At 42.2% G+C, this 14,688-nt stretch overlaps 1 protein-coding gene across 1 annotated transcript in view; it reads right to left on the bottom strand.

The window, feature by feature from the left end:
- Positions 1-5,982: 5,982 nt before the first annotated feature.
- Positions 5,983-14,688, bottom strand: part of TSPAN18 (tetraspanin 18) — a 109,713-nt gene continuing 101,007 nt past the window's right edge. Inside the window, exons 5-8 of the mRNA XM_077287070.1 lie at positions 11,905-12,003; positions 11,360-11,530; positions 11,114-11,197; positions 5,983-7,865 (exon numbers count right to left, since the gene is read on the bottom strand). Of these exons, the coding sequence (XP_077143185.1) occupies positions 7,818-7,865; positions 11,114-11,197; positions 11,360-11,530; positions 11,905-12,003 (402 nt within the window). The 3' untranslated portion in view covers positions 5,983-7,817. The remainder of the gene's footprint in view (positions 7,866-11,113; positions 11,198-11,359; positions 11,531-11,904; positions 12,004-14,688) is intronic.

The following is a 14,688-nucleotide window of genomic DNA, read 5'->3' on the forward strand; positions in this document are numbered from 1 at the left end:
CAAATACCGCTAACCAGGAGGTAGGCGGCAGATTAAAATTCTTCCTCCCCAGATGGGAACAAATAACATCCAGCCAGTGGATTCTGGACATTGTACAATACGGCCTAAAATTGGATTTTGACCGAATCCCTTGGGATTCCTTTATAGTAACATCTCCAAAAGGTCAAGACCAACAAAGGGCTCTGGAATCAGAGATCCTATCTCTTCTGTCTAAAAAAGTCCTGATAGAAGTTCCCCAGGATCAAGAAGGGAAGGGGTTCTATTCCCCTTTATTCTTGATCAATAAGCCTGATGGTTCATTTAGAACCATCATAAACCTCAAGAGATTAAACGCCTTCCTGCGTAATCATACCTTCAAAATGGAATCCATTAGTTCAACCATAAAACTCTTGTTTCCTAGGTGTGTCATGGCCGGAATAGACTTAAAGGATGCCTATTATCATCTTCCCATACATGCCGAACATCAAAAGTATCTAAGGGTAGCAGTCATCCTGGAAGGACAGGTTCGTCACTTTCAGTATGTTGCAATGCCATTTGGGCTTTCTATGGCTCCCCGCATCTTCACTAAGGTGATATTAGAAGTGATGGCTCATCTACGTCAACGAGATACCTTGATAATACCCTACCTAGATGACTTTCTAGTGGTGGGAAACTCTATGCTCCAGTGTAAAACACGTTTATCTAATACGATCTCGTCCCTACAGGAGCTAGGTTGGATCGTCAACTTCGAAAAATCCCGGCTGAATCCAGAAACCGTCCAGACATTTCTAGGAATCCAGCTAGACTCCGTAAGTCAGAGATGCTTCCTCCCCCAGGCAAAGAAACTGACTATACAATCAAGGGTATCAGACGCAATACGCAACCCCTACATGACACTAAGGAAGGGCATGTCTTTGCTGGGGTCATTATCATCATGTATCCCTGCTGTACCATGGGCACAATTTCATACTCGTCAATTACAGTATGAGGTATTGTCGGCTCAGGGAAAAGACGGACATCTAGAAAGCAGAATAACTCTTTCCAAAGATGTCTTAGAATCACTATCCTGGTGGCTAGACATGGACCACCTCTCAGAGGGTGTGCCATGGATAATAGACCCGTCTAAAATAATTACCACCGACGCCAGCCCTATTGGGTGGGGAGCACATATGAAAGACAGTCTGGCCCAAGATACTTGGGACCAGGCAGAATTGTCATGTTCCTCCAATTGGAAGGAGTTAAAAGCGGTAGAATATGCCTTAAATCACTTTCTTCCGCAGATTCAAGGAGCAAATGTAAGAATTTACTCGGACAATTCCACCACAGTGGCATATGTGAACCGTCAGGGTGGTACAAGGTCAGGAAGTCTAATGACCATAGCTGCAGACATCTTCCAGCTGGCAGAGACTCATCTAACATCCCTAACAGCCCTGCACATCAGAGGTGTAGAGAACATCAGGGCAGACTACCTCAGCCGAAACGAGTTACGTCAAGGGGAATGGACCTTAAACAGATCCATATTCAGTATGATAACAGACTCATGGGGGATACCACAAATCGACCTATTTGCCACAAGAGACAACCGGCAAGTAAGAAGGTTCGCTTCCCTGAACGCCATGGATCACCCAGATATGTTGGACTCTCTCCACCATCCTTGGAGGTTCCAGCTGGCATACGCCTTTCCTCCGATGTCTCTGATTCCACTAGTGATCAGAAAAATCAGGAGGGAACAAGCAAGAGTGATCCTCATTGCACCATTCTGGCCGAAAAGACCATGGTTCTCTTGTCTCCAGACCATGTGCCTATGCGATCCATGGATTCTCCCATCAGACAAGAAACTGCTGTCCCAAGGCCCCTTTTTCCACCCGCAAGTGAAAGGTCTTCACTTGACGGCGTGGAATTTGAGAGACAACTACTAAGATCAAGAGGGTTCTCAGCAGAACTAGTAAACACCCTCTTATTGAGCAGGAAAAGATCTACCACCCTGATATATAGTAGGGTATGGAATAAATTCTTAGACTTTTACACGGTACCGTTCACTAAGCAAGGCGAGATTCCTCCAGCGGGTATTAAAGCGCACTCAACACGAGCCATGGCTTCCTCCTGGGCGGAACAAGCGGATGTACCGATCCATTTAATATGTAAGGCCGCAACTTGGTCTACACCTTCTACCTTTTACAACCATTATAGACTTGATCTATCTACATCTTCTGATCTGACCTTTGGTAGAGCTGTTCTTAATACAGTAATCCCACCCAAATAATGAATCTCTGAAAATCTCTCATGTGGGGTGCTGTCGTGGCGAAGGGTAAAAAGCCGGATTACTCACCGGTAATGCTCTTTTAATGAGTCCACGACAGCACCCATTTACTACCCTCCCTAAATTATGCACAGCTCTTCCTTTTAAATTCACAAATAATGGTTGTATAGAGTTTAAGATATTTTGCTGAATAAGAATTAATACTAAAGCTTTTGCGGTTCCCTTTTTGTACTCTGTAAACTAAACTGAGGAGGAGAGGGGACCGCCTCCTTTTATTCTGTAGGTTTCCTGTTCCTATGGGCGGATCCCTCTCTCTCATGTGGGGTGCTGTCGTGGACTCATTAAAAGAGCATTACCGGTGAGTAATCCGGTATATATATATATATATATATATATATATATATATATATATATATATATATATATATATATATAATTTTTTTTTTTTTTTTTTAAATTGGATTTCTTAGATTTTTATTTATTTTTTTAATTTACAATTGAAAACCAAATAGAAATCTTGCGATTCTTACTCTGACCACTGGGGTTATTTGAACAGACTCTCACTATCCTTGGTATTAAAGCCTCTAATGAGCATGTGCAAAGGTCACTGTGAAGGGAAGGGGAGGAGGTGACTCTGCCTATTGTGATTGGTGGATCCTGTGTTATCATCAGAGGCAGGATTGCAATGACTGATAAGGAGCCTTCTGAAAACACTTCCTGAAAGAACAAGAGGTTGGAGTGTAAAAAAAAAAAAAAACAGTGGCCGATGTGAAAACTGCAAGATTACTACTATCTCAAATTGGAGGGAATCGCGATAGATGGGCTGCGCTGCTAGAAGTTAGGGGTCTTGGCGCTTCAGATCAGGTGTTTATTGGTACCATCGCGTTTGGGCGCTGGACAGGTGCCTTTATCAAGGTCAAACTAAATGACGATTTTCAGACTGTGAGAAAATCCCCAAAATGTTGATGGATTATAGCAGATAACTGATCATAGTGAGATTCTTATTGATTGCCGTAGCTGATGAGCACAATTAATGATGAGTGATGATAGACGTTTGATAATCATTACTGACTAAAGCAGATGGCAATGGCTGAGGGTGATGATGAATATGTTGGTGATGGAGAACTGGTCATCATTGAAGGTGGTGGTCACTGATGGTTATTGCACTTCTGATGGTGGATGATTGATGGTAGATTATGGCCGATGATGCTCATTGATTATTCTATTTTACTATGAATGATGGAGGATACTTGATTCTGGATGATTACCATTTATGATGTTGGATAATTGATTGTTATGAAAAAATAATTGATTGCTGCCCCAGGTATACATGATGATGATGAATGATAATTATAATGATGGTGGTTATGAAATAAAATGTGATATTTGGTGACTGATTATGCAAGATAATTATTGATAGTGTATGACTGATCATGGTGGATGATGTTGATCATCACTGTCATGTTACATATGATGCTGGAAGATTGATTTATGGCTGGTTGAGTTACTGCTATGAATGATGATGGTGAATAATTAGTGGATCTAGTAAAGGAATGTGAAAGATGATTTTAGAAGTTGATTCTTAATGGTTATAGTGGATGATGAATGATGATCGTCTCTGCCGTTATGTATGATGGTGATGGAGTTTGGCAGATAAGTTCTAACTATGCCTGATCAATAGTGGTGGATAATTGGGGAACATAATAGTTGAAATACATAACTGATCACGATGGATGATGATTCTCATTATCAATTAATGATGGCCGATCATGAATATTGATTATGATGTTGGAAGATAAATGATTACTGAAGTGATGGCAGATGACTGATCCTACTGGAGGATGATTAATATAGAAAGATGATCACTATTACAGATACTGATTGGTGAAATCCGGTATTGACCGGACACTTCTCACAGCGCAGTCTTTGTTACAATTGTATCCTCTGTAGATAAAATACAGGGTAAAATCCGGACACGGGAATTCTCTAACTATAGTTTTAATTAATAGAATTTTGCAAAGTGCAGCATTAATGATGGAAATATTGAAGCTATCTAATATTCCAATTTAATAAAATGTTAAGACATTTACCGGTAATTTCTTTAAAATACAAATGCTTCTCACAAAATTAGAATATCATCAAAAAGTGACACTCATATATATTCTATAGAGTCATTACACAGAGTGATCTATTTCACGTGTTTATTTCTGTTAATGTTGATGATTATGGCTTACAGCCAATGAAAACCCAAAAGTCATTATCTCAGTAAATTAGAATACTTTATAACAGCAGCTTTTTGATATTCTAATTTAGCGATGAGCACCTGTATTTATTTTGGATTGTGTCCAGACTTCAGGGACGCCCTGTACATCTGCAGCACAAATTGTTCTATTTTATGTCCCAAGTGTCACAAACTCTCCGGTGCGGGACGTATTCGGCCAGGACGATCTTCCATTCACTGACAGCAAGCAGAAACCTTGAGGAACTGGTGAGACGATGCGCAGCCATCCTCTTCCTCCTTGTGTTCTGCAGTGACTCCGCTGGATGTGACGTGTTCTTGTTTGTGTTGGAGCAGGAGGCTCATCATCCACTTAATCAGTGCGGCACCTCTCCTAAGAGATGTCATGAAATCCGTCGGAACAATGTGATTGTGGAGTGGACGCCGATCCGTTATATCAGTGATTGCAGGCGGTCGGGGTAATAACTAGCCGGCAATCAGCAGTGATTACTGTCATTTATGTACCTGGAATTCAGCGTTTTTTGTTGTTTTTTTTTACCCATAGAAAGCAATGAGCAAGTGCAGTAGTTGCAGGTATCAAGTTTTGCTGCATTTTTGGAGCAAAAACCTAAGGAAATTGCAACATGTATTTTTTTTTGGGGGGGGAGGGGCACTAAACTTTATTAGCAGCAAATGCATAGCAAAAAAACGCAGCAATATCTGTTCTTTATAAGCAGTTTCTTTACTGCCAAGAGAACAGGTTTTGCTTGCAAAAAAAAAAAAATGTAGCAAAAACACAAAGTGTGAACACGGCCCAACTCTACTTCCCCAGACTCCTAATTGGAAAGTTACACTGATGGCAACAAAGAATCAATGTCCGGTATGTATCTATGTAAATGTTCCGTTCAGGATTCCACAACAGTATTGGTTTGGTTTCTCACTCCATTTTATTTTCCCTAAGAATGTTGGGGATTGTAGTTTCATGACTGGTGATTTGTGGCCATCTGAGCGAATATATATAATATAATAAAATATATATATTCATTTTCTGTTTGCGGATTCTCCGGTCAAGACAACCTGTATAGTAATGACCATGGACACTAAGTCTATGGAGGGCATGCTGGGACTTGTGATCCCACAATAGTGACAAGTCCTATCCTAATCCTTCGGACGGTCATTTTTTTGTTTTAAGAAGGCAGAATGACGACTAATGTTGTCCCCGGGTTCCTCCCTCTGTCTAGTGATACATCTTCTACTTCTTTATATCTGTAAAACTGAATTAATTCAGGAGCCAGGAAAGGTTTTCCTCAAACCAGAATGGCAGCAGGCTCTGACCTTGCTGACTCCAATGAGAAATAACTTTTTAATCTCAATTAACTTTTCAATGTTTTCTTTTTATTTGTATTTATAAATATTTATAATTCTGCACTTATTTATATAAACACTGTAGGCACCAATATTTTATGCTTAGCAACTTTTTGACATCCCTAAGCTTCACTTTAAAATCACGAACAGCCCCATATTTGGTACTTTCACAATTTTTTTTAATGTTTCCTTCATTTTTTACAGAAATATGAATTGTCTGGATGTCCTGCCCATTCCTCATTTCAATAACAAAAAAAAGAAAAATCTGTTCATAGAAAGGAAGCAGGATTGTGCACGACAAGGCATCTTGAACTAGTTCTTATAAACCAAGTTACAGGTACAAAATGTTTTTTTGTTTTTTTTTATTTTTTTGTCTTTCCATGGTTGTCCAGCAGGGGGCGCTGCTCAACCGCTGCTTTGTAATCGCCCGCAGCCTCCGCTAGGAGGGAAGGATTCTTTTACCTCCAAGCTTAGACTTCTCAAATGCAGGAACCCCCGGCGCCAGCACAGAATTACAGCATATTCACAGTGATACAGAAAGTTCACAGGCGGCAGATTCAGATTTGCTTCTTGCTTTCTAAAACTCCTGACATGAAACAAACTTCTGCTTTTTTATTTTATTCTTTTAAGTTTCTCATTCACAAAGTTTCTTGGTTGAAGTTTCATCATTCCGGTGTGGTTTTTTTGTTGTTGCTTCTGTACCCTATGACAACACTTCCTGTCTTGATGAACCTCGTATGTAAGGTTTATAGAAAACACAGTACGCAGCCAATTAATATCCAGGTTTTTAATTAAAAAACAAACAAACACATTCTTCTCCTGATCTATGTGTTGGAAGGATGGTTAACTGCCATATTTTGGGCCAGGAAGTGTTGTCATAGGGACATACACACATTATTGTTCTAATTGAGCACATGAATTAGAAATGATATTTATGTATGAAATAAACTTAAGGTGCTTAAATGGAGATCCATTCGTTGTTCTCCTTTAAGTCCTAGCGGTGACCCCCCCCCCCCCCCCCCCCCAAAGTCATATTTACAAGATGGGCCGAGATCAATATTATGGCGTGTAGTTGTTGTTTGCATGATGGGTCGGAGGTAAGGCACAGTATTATTGTAGGAGTTTCTTAATAGTCGAGGAGGGTTGGGTGTTTCCCTAAATTTAACTTTACTTTTTTTTTTCCCATAGTTGCTTGTGGTTGTATGATCCGTGCTGCAGTGTAAAGCAAGGCGGACAGGTAGAGGCGTTTTGATTGTCAGCCAGATATTTTAGGGATTTGTGGACAAAATGCAAAGAAGAATCCAGGCAATTCCCCTTTACACAATGGGGAATTTTGGGAGAGGGCTCGTGTCTTCCGGTACCCACAACACGACTGGCGTCTGATTTGGGCAAGCAATGGCTGCACTTGTCTCCCTTTTCATAGGATGTTCTACCGATTTCCTGCTTTAAACGAGTCATCCAACAACTTTTTTTTTTTTGTTTATCCAAAGCCAACAATGTATTTATAAATAAGAGTTTTAACATTGGGCTACGATACAATCAGAAAAGGAAATCTACAAACAAAAGTTTATAAAACACAGGACAGAATCCTAAACTTTTACTGTTCTCTACGATGAAAAGTTCAGTGCCTTGTACTACCCTGCAGTCACCGCTGGCTTCACCATCGTACGTCCGCGTTCTCACCAGTCTGTTATATACATAGTGGTCGATAATCATTGTATACGCTGCTGATACTTGCAAGGCTCCAGTGCAATGACCGCCAAGCTGGGGGTATCCATAGAGTTCATACTGATACAGCAATTGGGGTCCTTTGTTCGAAATTGTGTTCACAGTAACACTTTTTTTTTTTTTTTTTTGCTTTCGAGGGTCCCAGGTGGGGTGTAGAGCAAGACCCCCGCTGGCAATGGAGGCTGTGGAACAAGATGATTTTCTACATTTGGTGGGGAGTTAAGAGACCCTCACAGTTTGGCACAGTTTTCCTGAGCGGTGGTCTCATTACTGTATGCCCCTGAACAGGCACATGGCAAATATCATTGCAAACAGCTGTAAAAAGGGAGAAAAAAAAAAAGAGGTTAAGAATGTTGCATCAAAAAAAATGTCTGACGTACATATGTTATTGTCATGGGCAAAAGTTGAGCCAAGTTTTGTTTTTTTGCATTTTGCCACTTATGTGATTTTTAGATCTTTTATTGACAAATGCATAAAGTTTACACAAACACTCCAGATTTACAGCGTCGCCCCTTATTTATACAGGCTTCTGATCTGATACTTCGAGCTCGGAATTTATCACAATTTCTGTGTTTTTGTCACTTTTTGGGGATTGTCCACGGATTCTCATAGGACTGATATCTGGGGGAGTTTCTTGCCATGGAGACAAAATGTCAGCGTTTTGTTCACCGAGCCACTTAGTTGTTGATCTGGTCTCCATCAACCCCACATTGTTCTAGATGATAGAGAAAGTCGCTATTGGGGGGTAGTTAGATCCCCTTCTTTATGAGTGACTATGTTTTTAGGTAAAACTGTGAGTGAGCCCCCTTCATGGATGAGAAGCCCCCCATACACACGAATGGTCACCGGATGCTTTACTACTGGCAGGACACTGGACTCATGGGATCACTCACTACTTCTTCTCCAGACAATCATTCTTCCAGATGTCCATGTTGGAAGGAGGCATCATCGGAGAAATAACCTTACCCCGTCCTGTACTCCCTGCAAAGTTATTTTCTCTGATGAAGCTCCTTCAGACGGATTGGGACATCTGCAACAATGGTGGTCCTAAGAAAAGCCAAGTGCAACCACGAGGCCGGTGTCTTCCAAAAGTTAAAGTATCCTGAGCCCATTCGTGTCCCATCCATGGAGGGGGGGTCATTGACCGTTTTTGTCTAAGACCACGACCATGAATAAAGAATGGGATCTCGACTTCAAAGAGCAAGTTCTCCCATCATCCGGGCCAATGTGGTAATGATACTTTTTCCAACATGATGGACACCAAGGCCAAAGTGATTCTGAACGGAACATGAAGATTAGGGTCCACGGTGATCAATCCTCAAAAAAGCGACTAATAAGAAAAACATAACTTGTGATAAACTACAAGTACAAGCCGATGTCCAGCTCCCGGGGCGAAGGACAGAAGTCTGGAGAAATAAGGGGCGACGCTGGAAGTATTAACAAATAGATCAAGGTTACGCAAAGACTCAATAAGTGCAAAATCTTAGGAAATTCTGATATTTATTCTGCAGTAACAATAGAAACATCTGATGTAAAAACACTGAAGGAGAAAACTCTACAGACGTGACCGAAAGTTTGTTTTTTTGCCCAGTGGGTACGGAAAGTATTCAGACCCCTTTACATTTTTCACTGTTTTATTGCAGCCATTTGGTACCTGCTCCGCCCTAAGCCCCACCCCCTTCTGTGACGCAATGATGCCGGATGTGTTCATTGCACACATCCGACATCCTCGCACCCCGCACATAGGACCCTGTGTTTTACCTTGCAGAGGTGCAGCGGCCCTGCAAGGTACACGGACATGCTGCGATCTAAAAAGACGCGCAGCATGTCCGGAATCGCAGGGCCGCCGCGTGCGTGTTACCACGCATAGTGGAGACGGGATTTCATAAAATCACCTCCACTATGCTGGAACATCTGGACGCTGCGTGTTTGACGCTGCGGCTCTGCGCAGCGTCAAACACGCAGCGGCTCCTGAACATGGACTTGTACCCTTACTGTGCAGATTAGGCAACTTAATAAAAAAAATATATATTCCCATCTCACCTGTTTATTTTCACCAGGTAAACCAATATCACTGCACAAAATTTAGAAATAAACATTTCTGACATGGAAAAACAAAACCCCCAAAAATGAGTGACCAATATAGCCACCTTTCTTTATGATGACACTCAGCAGCCTCCATCCATAGATTCTGTCAGTTGCTTGATCTGTTTACGACCAACATTGTGTGCAGCAGCCACCACAGCCAACCAGACACTGTTCCGAGAGGTGGACTGTTTTCCCTCCCTGCAGATCTCACATTTTATGAGGGACCACAGGTTCTCTGTGAGGTTCAGATCAGGTGAACAAGGGGGGCCAAGTCATTATTTTTTCTTCTTTGAGACCTTTACTGGCCAGCCACGCTGTGGAGTAGTTGGAGGCATGTGATGGAGCATTGTCCTGCAGGAAAATCATGTTTTTCTTGACAGATACCGACTTCTTCCTGTACCACTGCTTGAAGAGGTTGTCTTCTAGAAACTGGCAGTAGGTCTGGGAGTTGAGCTTCATTCCATCCTCAACCAGAAAACGTCCCACAAGTTCATCTTTGATGATACCAGCCCATACCAGTCCCCCACCTCCACCTTGCTGGCGTCTGAGTTGGAGTGGAGCTCTCTGCCCTTTACTGATCCAGCCTCTGGCCCATCCATCTGGCCCATCCATCATCACTCTCATTTCATCAGTCCAGAAAACCTTTGAAAAGTCAGTCTCAAGATATTTCTTGGCCCAGTCTTGATGTTTTATCTTATGTTTCCTGTACAAAGGTGGTTGTTTTTCAGCCTTCCTTACCTTGGCCATGTCCCTGAGTATCGCACACCTTGTGCTTTTTGTTACTCCAGTAACGTTGCAGCTCTGAAATATGGCAAAACTGGTGGCAAATGGCATCTTGGCAGCTTCACGCTTGATTTTCCTCAATTCATGGGCAGTTATTTTGCGCCTTTTTTGCCCAACACGCTTCCTGCGACTTTGTTGGCTATTTGATATGAAACGCTTGATTGTTAGGTGATCACGCTTCAAAAGTTGGGCAATTTCAAGACTGCTGCATCCCTCTGCAAGACGGAGCCCGTCAAATCTCTCTTGTGACCCATTTTGCCAAAGCAAAGGAAGTTGTCTAATAATTAAGCACACCTTATATTGGGTTTTGATGTTATTAGACAACACCACTCCTCATTACAGAGATGCACATCACCTGATTTACTTAATTGGTAGTTGGCTCTCAAGCCTGAACAGCTTGGAGTAGGACAACATGTATAAAAAGTTTCATGTGATCCAAAAAACAACTTGCCTAATAATTCTGCACACAGTGTATGTAAGTCACATGCTGTCCATTTCCTTGTGATCCTCCTTGAGATGGTTCTACTCCTTCATTGGAGTCCAGCTGTGTTTAATTAAACATAGAAAAGCATTGCCCAATACTAAAGAAACCATATGCGATGCATGCACAAAACTTTCCCTTGTGCATACACCACACTAGAAGCCCCAACAACAACAGAGAAGGCTAAAATCACTCTTATTATGTTTCTTACCTCAATCGCTAACACACCGATAGCTAATGCTCCAGCAATATACACATAGGGCTCCAAGGAGTTAAGTATGGTTGAGTAACACCCCTAGAGAAAAATAGAAGATACGGTTATTTATGATTTTCAGATGGAATATGCCTCATAAGTTACTATGGTGGAAAAAAAGTTGGATGATTTTAAGGCCGTTATGGAAGAGTGATATCCTAACAATATATGATTTAAGTTTAGTTGCCAAATTTTGTTATTTACCTGTCTGTTAATTTCTTTTCCCATCATGCACTCTGCCCTGCCAATGATCTCTCCAGTTTTTTCTAGGATGTTTCTTCCGCAGCAAGCTTCAGGAACTCCATTTATTGCATACGTTTTGAACTGCAAAGCACTATTGAAATCCTCTGGTCCATTGACGCCGCAGCATTCAAACTGGAGAGGAATGTTATAAGAAGAATGTTCCAATGGTATATACATAGTTTTTTAGACATTGACTACTTTTATATAATAGATTTGTAGCTTTGTATTAAGAATTATTGCTATGTTAATAAACCTGGTTAGAGTAATATTCAAAGAAATCCAACCTATTCACTGAAAATAAAGGGTTGTGTTGGACCCCATAACTGCTCAACTATTTATTCTATATTACAATAGTTTTTACATTTCTTATTTTACATTACAGTAAGTATGATATGTTAATTATATCCTGTCTACTAACCTGATCATCAGTTTCCTTAATCAGGAGGGTAGTGTCAGACCCCATCGCTGTTCCACTACTTCTAGTTTTTACACTGATAAATACTTACTGTAATCATTACTGTATTCCAAGTTGATGTAAAGGCATCGGTGCTGTTATTGCCCTGGTAATGTCTTTTTAGGTCCTTGGTAAAAAAGTCTCTGGTCAACTATGAGAAAAACATAAGTCAATATATTCAGTATACTAATACCATTGTGAATGATTTTAAAAAAGGGGCTGGGTGACCTCTCTGGTTAAACAAGTATTCGGCATACACAAACATCTTGATCCTAGGGTTTGTATACTGGGCCTTCTGGGGGTGGGGGCAGATTTAAGATCCCCTGTGACTACCACCATTCTGAGAATATGGTATCTGGCCAGGAAATTGTTAACATTGCACTGGTTAATATTCTTATTTATTTATATAGCACCATTGATTCTATGGTGCTGTACATGAGAAGGGGTTACATACAAATATAACTTACAGGAAACAAGCTAGCAATGACAGACTGATACAGAGGGGAGAGGACCCTGCTCTTGTAGGATTACATTCTCCAGGATTATGGGCAAAGAGGAAACAGTAGGTTGGGGGTTGGCCATGTGGTCATTGTAAGCTTTTTTGAAGAGATGGGTTAGGGATGGGATAAGTTTGGTGGTGTGGTTGGTGATGTGGTGGGATGGGATTGGATCTAGGGCACAAGTGGAGAGGTGTGATTGTGAGAAGTTAGTCTGGTTTAAAAAGGGGTTTTGGTGAACGTACAACAAAGACTTGGGTTGTTTGGTCTATCTTATTTTAAGTGTGTGGCAAAGTCTTTGGCAGAGATTAGGGAAGTTGGAGAGGGTAAGGGTACTGTCACACAGTACCATTTTGATCGCTACGACGGCACGATCCGTGACGTCGCAGCGATCGTATGAATATCGCTCCAGCGTCGTAGACTGCGGTCACACGTTGCAATCACGGCGCTGGAGCGATGCCGAAGTCCCCGGTAACCAGGGTAAACATCGGGTAACTAAGCGCAGGGCCGCGCTTAGTAACCCGATGTTTACCGTGGTTACCAGCGTAAACGTAAAAAAAACAAACAGTACATACTCACATTCCGGTGTCTGTCCCCGGCGTTCTCCTTCTCTCCACTGTGTAAAAGCGCCATAGCCGGCAAGCACAGCGGTGACGTCAGACGTCACCGCTGTGCTCGCTTTCCGGCTGGCAGACGCTCACACAGTGGAGAGAAGCTGAGACGCCGGGGACAGACACCGGAATGTAAGTATGTACTGTTTGTTTTTTTACGTTTACGCTGGTAACCACGGTAAACATCGGGTTACTAAGCGCGGCCCTGCGCTTAGTTACCCGATGTTTACCCTGGTTACAAGCGAACACATCGTTGGATCGGTGTCACACACAACGATCCAGCGATGTCAGCGGGTGATCAAGCGACGAAAGAAAGTTCCACACGATCTGCTACGACGTACGATTCTCAGCAGGATCCCTGATCGCTGCTGCGTGTCAGACACTGCGATATCGTAACGATATCGCTAGAACGTCACGAATCGTACCGTCGTAGCGATCAAAATGGTACTGTGTGACAGTACCCTTATGCGTTGAACAACTGTTTGGAGTTGTGGGATAAGGAAGATATGAGAGATGTAAAGTAGGCCTGTTTAGTGTAGGTGAGAGCTGATTTGAATGTGGTGGTCATCTTTCGAATGCGTTTGCTTCCAACGTCGCTGTGCAATTTTGGATACTTGAAGATTTTGAGTGATGTTATTGTGCCAGGGTTGTCTATTGTTTAGTTGCACTCTGCTGTGCATGACAGGGGTAACAGCTAATTGCTGAGGCAAGAGTGGCATGGTCTGTGTGATGGAGTGAAGATCTGGAGGCCAGTGGTAGAATCAGTCAGAGTGTGCATGTTTCTGAGGGGATGTGTAAGTTGGACATGGGTGACAGATGAGGAGGACAGTTATGAGAATGTGAGGGAAAGGGGAGGTTAAGTTAGGTAGGGAGCAGAAACGGGTGAAGGCTAGGTGTAATGTAGGGTGGCTGAGGAGGATCAGTGAGTAAGTGTAAAAGATGAAGTAAGGGACAGGAGTTTAGAGGCTGCCAACTGGTGGGTGTCAATGGGGATGGTGAAGTCACCCATGATGATGGTTGGAATGTCAGCAGAGCGAGTGAGTGAGCCAGGTGGCGAGCTGGTTACTAAAGGTAGTGGTGTGGCCTCGAGGTCAGTATACGACAGCCCTTTGGATGTTGCAGGGAGAGTTGATTCAGACAGAGTGGGCATTCCAGAGTGATCCAGAGAGAGGGAGCTGGGGTTTGGCATCAAGGGCACAGAACTGAAGTTTCAGATTTTTTGGGGTGTCTATATTGGTTTGTGAGCAGTTGGAGGAGGTATTAATGGGAGCTATGACCTGTGGAGTTCCAGGATTGGGAGATATATGAAGAGCAGGTGGTGGAAGGTGGGAGTGGAGGAATGGAGCACACACGGGTAGGGCATCTATCAGCTTGTTGTGAGTAATTGTGTAGAGAGTGCAAGAAATGGATTACTTGACTTAAAAGAGGTTACTGTTACCTTGTGTTCTATTGTGTTCCTATTTCTGGTTTATATTTCTGCAGCATACTTAAGAGACATGCTTATGGAGACAGACCTAGCATAATGAATTTATACCAAGCTAAGTGCACACAAAATACAGGCCAGGTGTGCTCAGGAGGAAGGGGCGGCAGGGAGGCTAATCACAAAGGGATCCAAGAAGTATCGTTTCTCCTTGCGGAGAGTGACATGTTAAGCATGTCGAGGTGAGGAGACTTAAAGCCGCAATGCTCCTCTGGGAAATATGCAAATTGTCAATCACAAAAGGAAAA

The sequence above is a fragment of the Ranitomeya variabilis genome, chromosome 2, assembly GCF_051348905.1.
Source record: "Ranitomeya variabilis isolate aRanVar5 chromosome 2, aRanVar5.hap1, whole genome shotgun sequence".
Lineage (NCBI taxonomy): Eukaryota > Metazoa > Chordata > Amphibia > Anura > Dendrobatidae > Ranitomeya > Ranitomeya variabilis.